Consider the following 14,402-nt stretch of genomic DNA (forward strand, 5'->3'; position numbering starts at 1 on the left):
TCAACAGTGCTATCAAACAGCACTTACTTAGCAATAAGCTGTGCACCGATGCTCAGTTTGTGTTCTGCCAAGGTCACTCAGCTCCTTACCTCATTACAGCCTTGGTTCAATCATGGACAAAAGAGCTGAACTCAAGAGGTGAGGTGAGAATGAATGCCCTTGACATCAAGGCAGCATTTGATCAAATGTGGCATCAGGGAGCCCTGGCAATACTGGAGCCAATGAGTATCGGGTAAAACTCTCTGCTGGTTGGAGTCATACCTAGCACAAAGGACGATGGTTATGGTTGTTGGAGGTCAGTCATCTCATTTCAAGAATATAACTGCAGGAGTTCCTTAAGGTAGCGTCCGAGGCTCAACCATCTTCAGCTGCTTCATCAATGACATTCCTTCCATCATAAGGTCAGAAGTGGGGATGTTTGCTGATGATTGCACAATGTTCAGCACCATTCGTGACTCTTCAGATACTGAAGCAGTCCATATCCAAATGCAGCAAGACCTGGACAATATCCAAGCTTGGGCTGACAAGTGGCAAGTAACATTCGCCAGTAACAAGTGCCATGCAATGACCATCTCCAACAAGAGTGTATCTACAAATTATCCCTTGACATTCAATGGCATTGCTATTGCTGAATTCCCCCATTATCATCATCCTCGGGGATACCATTGACTAGAAACTGAACTGGACTAGCCAGATAAATACTATGGCTACGGGCCTGGTCAGAGGCTAGGAATCCTGTGGTGAGCACCTTCTGACTCTCCAAAGACTGTCCATCATCTACAAGGCATAAGTCAGGAGTGTGATGGAATACTCTCCACTTGCCTGGATGAGTGTAGCTCCAACAACACTTGAAGCTTGACACCATCCAGGACAAAGCAGCCTGTTTGATTGGCACCCCATCCACATACATTCACTCCCTACACCACCGAAACACAGCGGCAGCAGCATGTACCATCGACAAGGCGCACAGCAGGAATTCACCAAGGCTCCTTAGACAGCACTTTCCAAACCCACAACCACTAGCATCTAGAAGGACAAGGGTAGCAGATGGATTGGAACACCACCACTTGAAAGTTGCCCTCCAAGTCACTCACCATCCTGACTTGGAAATACATTGCTGTTTCTTCACTGTTGCTGGGTCAAAATCCTGGAACTCCATCCCTAACAGCACAGCGGTTGTACCTACAGCATATGGACTGCAGCACTTCAAGAAAGCAGCTCACCCTCACCACCACCTTCTCAAGGGCAGTTAGGAATGGGCAATAATAGCTGGCCTAATCAACACCGTCCACATCTCATGAATGAATAATAAAAAAGGAGTATTTTTGACTAGTCCATCACATTTAAAATCTTCATACAGCATAATTGAAACTAATTAATAAAACATTGGTTGTAACAAACTTCTTTTAGCAAGGTCAGGTTGAGAATAAAGAAAAGCAAAAAAGATAATCTATTGGAGTTAACCTTGTTTGTAAAATAAATGTGTAGTAATGCAACGGAAACAACAATTTTGGGAGATGCTCCACATTTATTGTTCAGCATTTGCCTAATCTATTTTTCATGGCCATACTGGTGAACTGTGCTAGTTTTGAGGCACTCAGTTTTGGGGCTAGTAGACACACGTAATCTAAAGATTACTAACCTAGTAATCTAATCTAATCTAGACACAGGTATTCTAAAACAATGCAAGTTAAATGTAATTTGTAAAAAAAAAGTAACAGCTTAATGATATAATATGAAGTTCCTGCCTGTGGTTACATTGGTTTTAAATATCCTCATGGAAAAATTATATTTGTGCATCCAGAATTGCTAATTCTAGTTGAAGTTAAGTGAAAGAAGTAATATGATTTACGCATGTGGTATACAAAAATGATATCTAAAATACTCATTTTGCATGTGATATTTCGACTCTGTAAATTACTTATTTTGTTGTGCCAGGAGGTAAATTTAAATGCATCACAACTGACCCTGTGTTTTTATGAAAATTGGTACCATTTCACTGTGAAACCTGCTAAAATCCTTTATCATAAATTTTGTAAAAATGATTTTCAGTTCTGAATGGAAATCTGCAGTCCTCAGCTATAAATGTATTACTAATACTGTAACTAAACTGCATTATAATTAACCTATGTAAAATTGAGCTCACTAATAATGCTGTTTTGATTTTTTTGTTTTGTCTCTTCCAACACTATTAATTTACACTGCACTAACCACTGCATTCAGATAACTGGAAGCAAAGTTTCGGTGAGTACTACTGATTAGTTTCATTTATTCTTATAGCACTGGATTGAGTTTTAGTGCAGATTTAAGTCAAGGTTTACCCAAACACTCATGTTTTTCAAACAGAGTTATTTAATGAGGAAGAACACTGACACTCCACAAGACATTTTCTCTAAGAGCCTTCACAGATCACTGAATTCTACTTTAATTCAAATCAATTGGTGTTTTGAATAAATAAGTTCTACATCTGTTTTACAGATGGGAACGCTTCCAAAATATGATAAAGCTGCATGAGTACATCATTTGTTTTCTGTGGCACCTTTATCAATATTTACTATTGGTGCAATTGAAACGTGACTAGTGAGAGACCCGTGCTGCCTCTTTTCGGAAAGGCCTGCCAACCCACAAGCCAATCAGGCAGTGGCAAGGCCAGCGGCAGGCCTTCCTCTGGAATCAAAACCCCAGGGGTGGAAGTCTTGCCTATTGAGAGCTGCCGGCCAATCAGAGCTCATGCACTCAGCAGCACCATTTGGGAGGCTGTGCCTGCTGCTGGAAAACAGGCACTGGAGTCCCAGGATTGCGGAGCAACCTAGGCTACACATAAGTAAAACAAAAACAGAACTACCTGGAAAAACTCAGCAGGTCTAGCAGCATCGGCGGAGAAGAAAAGAGTCAACGTTTCGAGTCCTCATGACCCTTCAGCAGAACTGAGTATAGTTAGGAGAGGGGTGAAATATAAGCTGATTTAAGTTGGGAGGGGGGGAGAGAAGTTGAGAGGGGGGGTGGTTGTAGGGACAAGCAAGCAGTGATGGGAGCAGATAATCAAAAGATGTCACAGACAAAAGGATCAAAGAGGTGTTGAAGGTGGTGATATTATCTAAGAAAATGTGCTAATTAAGAATGGATGGCAGGACACTCAGGGTACAGCTCTAGTGGGGGTGGGGTGGAAAGACTGACAATATTAGTTGTAGATTTAAAAATAATGGAAATAGGTGGGAAAAGAAAAATCTATATAAATTATTGAAAAAAACAAAAGGGAGGGGGAAGAAACAGGGTGGGGATGGGGGGTAGGGAGTTTAAGATCTAAAGTTGTTGAATTCAATATTCAGCCCGGAAGGCTGTAAAGTGCCTAGTTGGAAGATGAGGTGCTGTTCTCCAGTTTGCGTTGGGCTTCACTGGAACAATGCAGCAAGCCAAGGACAGACATGTGGGCAAGAGAGCAGGGTGGAGTGTTAAAATGGCAAGCGACAGGGAGGTTTGGGTCTTTCTTGCGGACAGACCGCAGGTGTACTGCAAAGCGGTCGCCCAGTTTGCGTTTGGTCTCTCCAATGTAGAGGAGACTGCATTGGGAGCAACGAATGCAGTAGACTAAGTTAGGGGAAATGTAAGTGAAATGCTGCTTCACTTGAAAGGAGTGTTTGGGCCCTTGGACAGTGAGGAGAGAGGAAGTGAAGGGGCAGGTGCATCTTCTGCGTGGGCATGGGGAGGTGCCATAGGTGGGGGTTGAGGAGTAGGGGGTGATGGAGGAGTGGACCAGGGTGTCCCGGAGGGAACGATCCCTACGGAATGCCGCCAGCGTGGGGTGAAGGGAAGATGTGTTTGGTGGTGGCATCATGCTGGAGTTGGCGGAAATGGCGGAGGATGATCCTTTGAATGCGGAGGCTGGTGGGGTGATAAGTGAGGCAAGGGGGACCCTATCATGTTTCTGGGATGCTATCATGTTTCTCGATGCTGCCAGACCTGCTGAGTTTTTCCAGGTAATTCTGTTTTTGTTTTGGATTTCCAGCATCCGCAGTAGTTTTTTGTTTTTATCTACACATAAGTAATGTGGGTAAGGGGGACAGGAATGCTTCGCAAGGTAGGGGTCATGGGGAGACGGATGCAAGGGGATCGGCTGCAAGCACAAGGGGTGGTTGCACTCAGCAGGGCCCCCCTTCCTGATTTAGAATCTGTTGAACAAGTTCTGAGTGCGTTTGAGTACCTTTGATCAAGGCGCCCCTCCCAACCCCCCAAGACGTGACAAGCAGGCCACAAAACCTGACTGGAACTTGCTACAAAAATAATGTTTTGAGTACTTTTTAAAGACTTCCTTCAGAACATTTTCACCCTACCTGCTGTCATCTTCGAAGAAACCCTGATTTGTTTGCACTCATTTATTCAGCCTTTTTACACCAAGGGACATATTTGACATCCTACCAAGTTTTGTTGAGAGAAAGTAATAAGGAGGGAGGCGGAATAATCACCTGGAACATATTTAGAAATTTGAGCCTTGGGCAGGCAGTTGATCTTTGTTGCATTTTAAATAAAGCTAAGTCTATGCTATGACCTTCATTGTTTTGCTGCTGATGTTTGACAGCAGATATTCTTTCTTTTGCCTTGTCTGACATTTAAGTTAATTGTTTTCTGTCAGTTAAAATACTCTGTTGCAAGGTTTTGGCTTGTTTGTTGGGAGGAAATTGTGCTGGATTAAGTTTTTAAAAAATGTTTTGTGATACGTGTGAAAGCGGGAGAAAGTCTTTTGTGCTTGGTAGGGTAGGGGTGGAATCTTGTGCTCTTTCTAGTGGTGAGCTTGGAGGTATGGAAGGACATGTAATTAGGCAGGATGGTGGCGTACTGCAACCCTTCTGCCTTCCCGCCTCTGCCAGAATTAAATTCTGGGCGGGAAGGCCCATGGTTGACTTTCCTGCTCTGCCGCTTATTGAGTGGGGGGGCGGTTTGAGGGGGGGGTCCCTTGATCAAAGGCATTCAGATGCACTCAGTTTGTTCAAGGGATTCTACATCGGAAGGGGGGCCCAGCTGAGAGTAACCCCTGCCCCTCCCTTGCTGCCGATCCCCCTGCATCCTTCTCCCCGTGACCCCTACCTTGCAATGCTCACCCTCTTCTCTTCCCTCCCACCCCTCCTTTTCCCCTCCTCATTTCCCTACCTTCAATATTTACCTGTGGCCTGGCTGGTTGTAGGATTCTGGTGCCTGTTCTTCCAGCAGTGACCACGACCTCCCAAATGGCTGAGTGCAAGAGCTCTGATTGGCTGGCAGGTCTTGATAGGCGAGACTCCCCCCCCCGTCTTGATTCCAGGGGAAGGCCTGCCGCTGGCCTCACCACTGCCTGGTTGGCTTGTGGTTCACTGGGCTTTTATGAAAAGAGGTAGCATGGGTCTGTCACCCGCTCTCCAGTCAGCAGGCAAAACCCTTGATCCCTCAACAAGATTCCGCCCTATGTTTGTGATGTTCACTTGAACATATCCACATTTTGCACCCATTGTTGGTATTGAACACTTCCAGATCTGCTAGAGCCAGAAGAAAGCTCTCATTGTTTTGCGCACCCCCAGCACCAAAAAAACATCTTAACTTCAACCTGTCATTAGTCCACTATTGTGCCATGTCCATTTCCCACATTCACTTGGTTGTTTCAGATTGTTAATTTACAGTTGGTAGAAAAGGCAAAAACCTTCAATATGACCAATGTGGGATAGATTCAGATATAATTCCCAGAAGTGAGAAGACAGTGTGTTGACAGTTGAATCACCCAGACTCTCATTAGAATTTTTTCAAAAGGTGATGTACTAGGAATGAAAAAGAGATTCTTGCAAATTTGTGCTTCTGCTTATCTCCCACTCCTCGTATTTTGGGGACAGGATCTTGTGCTTGCCCTGTCCTTTGTATTTGGAAATGGATTTTGGTTCCAGGAAAGTTAGCTTTCACCTTACCAAGAAGAATTATTGTTTGTAAGCATTTGTGGAATAGTATGATTTTGTTTGAGATATGACCATATTTTTTCCTGAAAATTCAGTTGGGGAAATCATTGCTGAAGTTGTATACACCATCTTGTGATTCATTTAAAGGCTTGTATGACTTAGCTGATGTGCAAAGCTACAGTAAACTTTGTGTTATCTGGTACGCTACCAACCAGAATTTTCTAACTGGAATATCTGATGTTCCCTCATGAGTTGTCACTTTACCAATCGGAAACAACTGTGAAGTTATCCAGAATCCGTACCTGTCTACTGTATTTATTTTATACTTCAATTTATGTTTAATGTGCTGTTGAAGATTTGAAGTAACAAGTATTCTTTTTACTTCCTGAATACTCACATATTAGTTCATGCTACAAGTATTGCACCGCACTGCATCGATAACTGGAACTCTCTGTATTTGATAAACTGGTAACACCCGTTCTTGGCGCATGCCAGATAATAAAAAAAAATACTGTACCACGTTTTGTGTTGCTAAGATGAAAGTTTTGTAAATTAAGTATTTTTATGTTTCGTTTTTGGGAAGTGGACTTCGGATAAACTCATTACCAAACAGAGCATTGTGTATTGGATTGGCCATGTATATTATTTTACTATAGAAAAAGCTAGAATGTCTAGTGCTGTTGTTTCTATTTTTTTTGAGTCAACATTCAAACCACTTTTATAGTGCTTACATGCATGCCAGTGTCAGATAATCATGCACCATGTCTTGAAATATAATTTAGTTTGATGTCTATCTCCTCAGACATGACTACAATCATATGTTTGTTTTAAAAATGAAGTTGATCTTTATGACAGTAACAATAATTTATATAGCACCTTTAATACAATATAACATCTCAAAGGTGCTTCACAGAGACATTGTAAAGCAAAATATTACACCAAGCCTCATTGAGATATTATGTCAGATGACCAAAAGCTTGTTCAAAAACATTGGTTTTAAGGAGTGTCTAAAGGAAGAAAGTGAAGTAGAGAGCCAGAGAGGGAGTGAATTCCAGAACTTAGGGTCCAGGCAACCAAGACACGGCCACAAATGATGGAATGATTACATCTCGGATGCTCAAGATGTTGGAATTAAAGGAGCACAGGTATCTCAGAGGGTTGTAGGAGTGGAGAAAATTACAGAGAAAGGGAGGGGACAGGTGTCTGTGGTATCTATGAAAGAGCAAGTAACAGTGAGCCTGTAAAACTAATCAGGTTGAGATATCCTTGTGGAGATGTGCAGAATGGAAACCAGTAAGTAAAAAATATAGAAAATGTAAATTATATTCAAATCTTGTACTGGAACTGAAATAAAGAATCAAAAACACAGGTGGGATTAAAGGAGAGAGATGAGGAAAAACAGAAAAAGTAAAAAAAAAATAAATCTGAAGCATTAATTTTATTCCAAGGGAGTGAAACTCCACACTTATAAAATAACATTTTCAGAGCCTGAGATGCTATTCAGGAGTAATTACACTTATTATGCTGTTTCGAAACTCCTGAATGAATTAACCCTTACTTTTTGAGCCATCTTAGCGCTGAACTGGTGAGTGAGTACCTAGATTTGCACCATTATACTGATTTCTGTGCAGTCTATCAGGGAGGTCTGCAACAGTCAGGGATATCTCTGACATCAACTTCTGGATAACTGCATGTATGGTGTGTGAAATTGCTGTCATACTTATTCCATGAAAATGAGGAAACAAACTTGTAAGAGACGTTATGCAGGGAAGATTTCAAGGAAAACGTGGAATAAGAAAGAACATATCAATGTTGCGTGGCTTGAGAATTGAATGGCACAGGATAGAGAGACATGGAAAGACTATCAATATGCTAAGGACCTGCCTTCAGGCAGAGCACAGATGATGATTACTCTGTGATAATGGAGAGTGCGGTAGCCTCACCATTATTATTGCAGCAAAATCCAGGCTAATATCATGCTCGATTAATAAAAGTTAAACTTTATACTTATTTAAAACAAAGCATAGTAATGCTAAACTAGCAGACTCCCCCCATTAATGAAGTCATCTGCTGGATTTCAGCTGTTGCTGTTGCTCTGATTAACACTAACATATTGGCTTACAGTCTTTCTCTCTTATCCATCAACAGTAATATGATTTTGAGCAGTATGCATATTTTTATCTCAACCATTCAGGATGAACACTTTTGTGTTGCTTGGTTGTTAGCTGCCATGAAGTTGCAAGTTCTCTGATCACACCAATTTAATATTCTTTCTATATATGGAAGCTTCATGAATAAGAGGATATTATATTGTCTGCATGATAGAATTTAAACTTCATAGACATAGCTTCTCTCCATTTCTTTTGGCATTTCTCCATTTGTGAATTGTTTGGGCAGTTCTTTGATGTTATTTACAATCACCATGCCCTTCTTTGGTAAATAATTAAGGGCATGCCAAGAACATACTTTTGTATAAAGCAGTATGACAGCCAGTTGACTTTCCAGAACGCAAATATCATAAGAGACATTGTAAAAGGTGACATCCTTTTCCCTTTCAATTTGTAGGTTAATAATTTGTATTTAAGACTGAACTACTTTAAAATAAAACAAAGGGTGACAATACTTACATCATATAATCTAATGATGTGTGACATGTTCCTAATTTTAAAAAGAATATTAATTCTTCTGAGATGAAATAATATGCATATTGACATACTGCAGCATAGTTTTAAATTCAATTTGGCTAACTTCTATTCTAATATCTGAAAGTGACTATATTTCAATCATTGGCCTGGAGCCAATTAGGTCAAGAAATTTTGATATATTAAATAAATTATAGGATTGTGTGCCTTCAAAACATATGCACTTTTGATGTGTTTACCAGTGTTGTCTGAAGTATTATTACTGACCTTGACAATCTTTGTTGGAATAATTGACTAAAATTAAAATTTGCACTCCTGTAGAATTTTTTAACATCTTGTGTTTCCAGCTGAAACTCCATTTTTGTGTGCAGTGTGAAGGTAGTTTATGTATGTATTAGCCTACTGAGCTGAAAAATCACTCATTTCATGTTTAATAATGAGGATAAGCTATTAAAATTATCAGTACCTCACTTTTTCATGTGCAACTTTGTATGAACCCTTAAACAATGGTTTCAAATAATTCTGCATATATTTATATACACTGAGCACAAATGTTGTAACACTTTTGTAACATAGTCTTTACTGAGTTAGATATGTTAATAAAGCTGTGCAAATTTGGTTCCACCAGGATCATTTGGTTTCAGACCTTCTTACAACATTGGCACAAACATGGTCAAAAGAGTTGAATTCTAAAGGTTAGGTGAGAGTGACTGCCCTCAACATGAAGGCAATGTTTGACTAAGTGTGGCGTCAAGTAATTTCAACAAAAAATTGAAGTCAGTTAGAATCAATGGGGAGAAACTCTCCACTGTTTGGAGTCATACCTAACACAAAAGAATATGGTTGTTGTCGGAGGCCAATCATCTCAAACCCAAGACATTGCCGAAGGAGTTCCTCAAGGTTATATCCTAGGCCCAACCATCTTCACCTGCTCCATTAATGACCTTTCCTACAACATAAGGTCAGAAATGGGGATGTTCACTGATGATTGCACAGCGTTCCATATCAATTACAACTCCTTAGATACTGAAGCAGTCTGTGCCCATATGCAGCAAGACTTGGACAACATTCAGGCTTGCACTAATAAGTGACAAATAACATTCGTGCCACACAAGTAACATTAATATCACAGAATGTCAGCTGTGACTTAGTTTGAAGCACACTCGCCTCTGAATTACAAGGTTCTGGGTTCAAGTCCCACTCTAGGACTTGAGCACAAAAATCAAGACTGACACTTCAGTGCAGTACTAAAGGAGTGCTGCTCTATCGCTCAAATCAACACCCCATCTGCCTGGATCGATGTAAATGGTGGATGTAATATATCCCATGGCACTATTTCGAACAAGAGCAAGAGAGTTTATCCAGGGTGTCCTGGCAAATATTTACCCCTCAATCAACATCACAAAAGCAAGTTACCTTATTATTATGTTGCAGTTTGTGGGAGTTTGTTGTGTGCAATTGACTGCCACTATTCCTGCATTACAGCAGTCATTATACTTCAAACAAAGCACTTCATTGTCTGTAAAGCTCTTTGAGAAGTCTGGTGGTTGCAACAAGCTTTCTATAAATGCAGGTCTTTTTCTTTTTGAATCCCCACCATCAACAGCCTGGGGTCACCTTTGACCAGAAACTTAACTGGACCAACCATATAAATACTCTGGCTAAAAGAGGAGGCCAGAGGCTAGGTATTTTGCAGTGAGCAGTTCACTTCCTGACTTCCCAAAGCTTGTCCACCATCTACAAGGTACAAGTCAGGAGTGTGGAAATAATCTCCACTAGCCTGGATGCATGCAGCTTCAACAACATTCTGGACAAAATAGCCTGCTTGATTGACATCCCATACACTATCTTAAACATTAACTCTCTCCACCGCCGGTCATTCATGGCAGCAGTGTGTACAATCTACACGATGCGCTCCAGCAACTTGCCAAGGATCCTTTGACGGCATCTTTCAAACCGATGACCTCTACCACCTAGAAGGGCAAGGGCAGCAGGTGCTTGGGAATACACCTGTAAGCTCCCCTCTAAGCACCACACCATTCTGACTTGGCACTATATTGCTGCTCCTTCACTGTCACCGGGTTATAATCCTGAAACTCCTCCCTAAAAGCACTGTGGTGTACCCACATCACATGGACTGCAGCAGTTCAAGGAGGCTCGCCCCTATTTTCTCAAGGGCAATTAGGGATGGGTAATAAATTGCCAGGAGGGTTTATGTTCCACAAATAAATATGAAAAACACTAAATATATGGACTCTTGAACTTTTTGAACAGTAAGATCTAGGATTATTTTGTTCTTGACTGCAATGATGTAATATGGCAGTAAAGCCAAGATTAAATAGACTGCCATATACATAATATTTGGTGTGGCTCATTAGTAGCAAACTATAAATCTGTACATTAACAAACATTGCAGTGACATGATTATAGTTTGAATTACTATACAATATTTTTTTGGAACATTTTATTTCTTCCTACAAGAATATAATTCCCTTAAAATATCTTAATTACTTATACCATCTATGAAAAAACTTTTGAAGTAATCAATTCCTTCATGTGTTTAAGGCTTTGAATTAGGCTGACACTGGCTAACTATTGCATTTTCTTCATGGCATTTACTGTAAACAGCTTCAATCCTGTGTGTCTGCAAGGGGAGCAGTCTAATTTTCATTCTATGAATCAACCAAGGCCTGCATCTCCAATCCTTTCTCTTGCTGCTGCAAAGGTATCATACCATTCCACAACAAAAACAGAAGGTCCTGGAAACACACAGCAGCATCTGTGGAGAGAAAAGCAGAATTAACATTCCAGGTCTGTGACCTTTCATCAGAAATTTAATAGGTTTTGAACTGGGGTGGTGGGGGTGGGGTGGAAGAAGGAAGAAGAAGAGAAAAGGTAAGGTCTGTGATTTATTGGAGGGTAGGAAAGATTAAATGGCAAAATGTTTTATGTTTCAGAAGCCAAAGGGAATGGCAATGGGTAAAGAAACAAAAAATGTGCAGATGAGGTGTGAATGGCTGGACAGCAGCAGTCCCAATGTAAAGTAAAGGGAGGAAGAAAGAATAAAGAGAAAACTGAGCCAACAAAAAACAAACGTAACACAAAAATGGGGCAGAAATTATGATCTAAAACAAAGCAGTTTCACAATGCAGAAAGGTAGTATTTTATATTCTAATTAGTTAGTTCTAATAAGTGCTTATCATGGAAGAATGAGTCCAAAGCTATCTTTCACCTTAAGCAGGTTTATTCTGAAGACAGTTCTGCAGAGTAACAGCCTCTCCTAGTTCCTTCCACCCCAGCGTGTTATAGCTGTTCCCATTTATGGGTGAGCCAATGCCCATCACCTGTTTTAACAAGGCGGCTGTCTTAACAATGTAATTGCTATGCAATGTAATTGCCAGTCAACAAGAAGATTGTTATTGGACTTTGACAATGTAATTACTGACACATTGACAAAGCTCCTTAGATACTCAAAAATTATTGCATCAGATTTCAAATTTTTGACACCAGTGCTGTAATTTCCTCCCTTCATGAAAAACAACTGACTTCATTAAAAGCTTTTCTTTGTAGTTTATGCATCAGAATGAGATTCTTGCATTATCTTTCTGTTTAGCTGGAGGTTTCTTGGACTATATTGAGGATGGCACCATGACAGGAGGAGTTGATGGCTTGAAAAATTTTGAAATTTTACATTTTTGGATTAAGTTTTAATATTTGTACTAATTTGTCTCTTAAATTGATGGTAAAGCTATGATACTATTTCAGTAATCTTTATGGAGATTTCTGAATGGAACAAAAGGTGTTTCATGTAAATTGAAAGCAGAATCATTTTCGTTTTCAGAGTATATTGCCTTTCCATGAAGTTCAAATTGTCAGTACAAGCAGCGAACATCTAATTCTTCACAAGATATGCCAATGTACAGTGCTTAGTTGTTGTATCTGCAAAAAAAAACCTTTGAGAGCCTGTAGCTGTACCTTGGAAATCTAAATCATTAAGATCATATTTTAAAAATTGATACATATTTGACAGAGCCCTGTTTCTATAATTGAATTTCTACAGATCAGGTACCCAAAATTATTAAGCTAATTTTTTGATATCGGAATTTTTTTGCAAACTAATTTGAGAATAGTATAAGGCAATTTCTTTATGTTTATCTAAATTATTATAGATTTAGACTTAGTTTTGCAGATCAATAAAGAATCCATTTCAGCTAAGGAAAATTCTCCACTCTGCCAGACAGCCTTTACAGTAGTATATTGAAATTTGTTTAATAACGACTCTCAAATGCCGGAAATTATATTCATCCGTGGCATGTGCAATACAATTCAGGCAGGGGTCCTTGGACTGAAATGTAATTTAGTCAATACCGAATTAATCTACCAAACCTGATGATGAATTAGTCACAGCCTGCACTTGTGCACAGTGATCACATTTCTTATCAGCCTGTTAACTGCAATAAACATCTTCAAAAGCACCAGTCAATGTTTTTTTTAATATAATAACTTCTAAAAGTGTGGTCACAACTTTACCAGCAAAGGGATGCTCTTTACAGCAGAATTCTATTACTAGTTCTCTGTCATTTCAGTGGCAACGCTAGTATTTGCAAATTCAGGAATGACTGCACGAGAAAGACATGGATTTAAAAATTCATATGGGACATTGGCCTGTCCTTCTCAAAAGATTTCCAGGTGGCTAAATAAAATGTTCTATTGAAAATCAGTAAAAGAATTTGTAAATTGATCATCTTAAATTTCTGAACAGTGCATTTGTTTAACTCGTAAAACGAGAGCATTTAAACTTTTGAGTTGTTGCTGCTAAGTATGCCAATATTTTCTAAATTTTAATTGCATACAGCTACAATTTCATTCATAGAACAATGCACTGTGTGATATTTTGTTCATAGCTTTTGCAATAATGTCTACAAATATAGAAGATCAGTTGACCTGTTCTAAATTTGATCTGTACTTTGGAGCTAATTTGCACAATATTTATCCTGAGGCTATGCTTTGAGTCATGGGACAGTAGGTGGATTTGAAGTTCTTCATTAAATAACACACAAACTAATGGTTAGGCTATTTGACAGGAATGTGATAGTACAAACAGGTGTAGAAATACCATGTGGTAAATTTTGATGATTTCTGTTTTTATTGAAGTCTTTGTTCTTGGCTGCCACCATAATCGTATGTGAGAACTTGCATGCTTGTTAAACCTGGTAGTGAAAGTAGCTTTTATCCACATTTCATGCTTCTGCTTAACATGATTTTGTAAGGGAAAAATACTTATTGCCAATACTGGTACAGTCCAGCTGGAGATACTTATATAGAATTGTTAAAGTGAAGCAAAACACTCTGAATGAATGCCTTAACATACCTTAACAGAATATTGGATAAATCTTAATTGTTCATTAGTTTGACTCAGGACATGTGTCACATGTGACATATCAGTCAGTAGATGCAGACTGTACCTTGATTCTGTGACTCTTTCGATTCTGTAAAAGATGTCTGAACTATTGATATGGACAGTTTTTTTTTACCTCTGTTGTCCAATGTCTGCATCAAGTACTTCCAGGTTTTGTGTAGGGCTTTTCTGCAGCATCCCTTTATTCTGCCCGAGCAATGTGCCTTAATACCCAAACTTTATTAATATAGTTTCTTTTCCCATTTTTGTTATGTCACAAAGATGCATGTGCTATATGAAATTAATTTGATATCTCATCAGCTGGTTTCACATATTAAACTTTTTAAAAAGAAACAATGCATTCCTGTAGCCAGAGTTCATTTCATGGAGACATAGGGTGTAATTTTATGGTCCCTCCTGCTGGCGGGATCTTTTGGTCCCGTCGAA

At 39.5% G+C, this 14,402-nt stretch overlaps 1 protein-coding gene across 7 annotated transcripts in view; it reads left to right on the forward strand.

The window, feature by feature from the left end:
* Positions 1-14,402, forward strand: part of diaph2 (diaphanous-related formin 2) — an 855,920-nt gene that overhangs the window by 125,144 nt on the left and 716,374 nt on the right. For 4 of the 7 annotated variants that reach the window (XM_078547236.1, XM_078547234.1, XM_078547237.1 and 1 more), the window contains one exon: positions 2,224-2,244. The exons of the other annotated variants lie outside the window; for them this stretch is intronic. In XM_078547236.1, coding sequence (XP_078403362.1) covers positions 2,224-2,244 — 21 coding nt within the window. The remainder of the gene's footprint in view (positions 1-2,223; positions 2,245-14,402) is intronic. 7 annotated transcript variants of the gene reach the window in all.

This window comes from Cetorhinus maximus, chromosome 8, assembly GCF_964194155.1.
Source record: "Cetorhinus maximus chromosome 8, sCetMax3.hap1.1, whole genome shotgun sequence".
NCBI classification, from domain to species: Eukaryota; Metazoa; Chordata; class Chondrichthyes; order Lamniformes; family Cetorhinidae; genus Cetorhinus; species Cetorhinus maximus.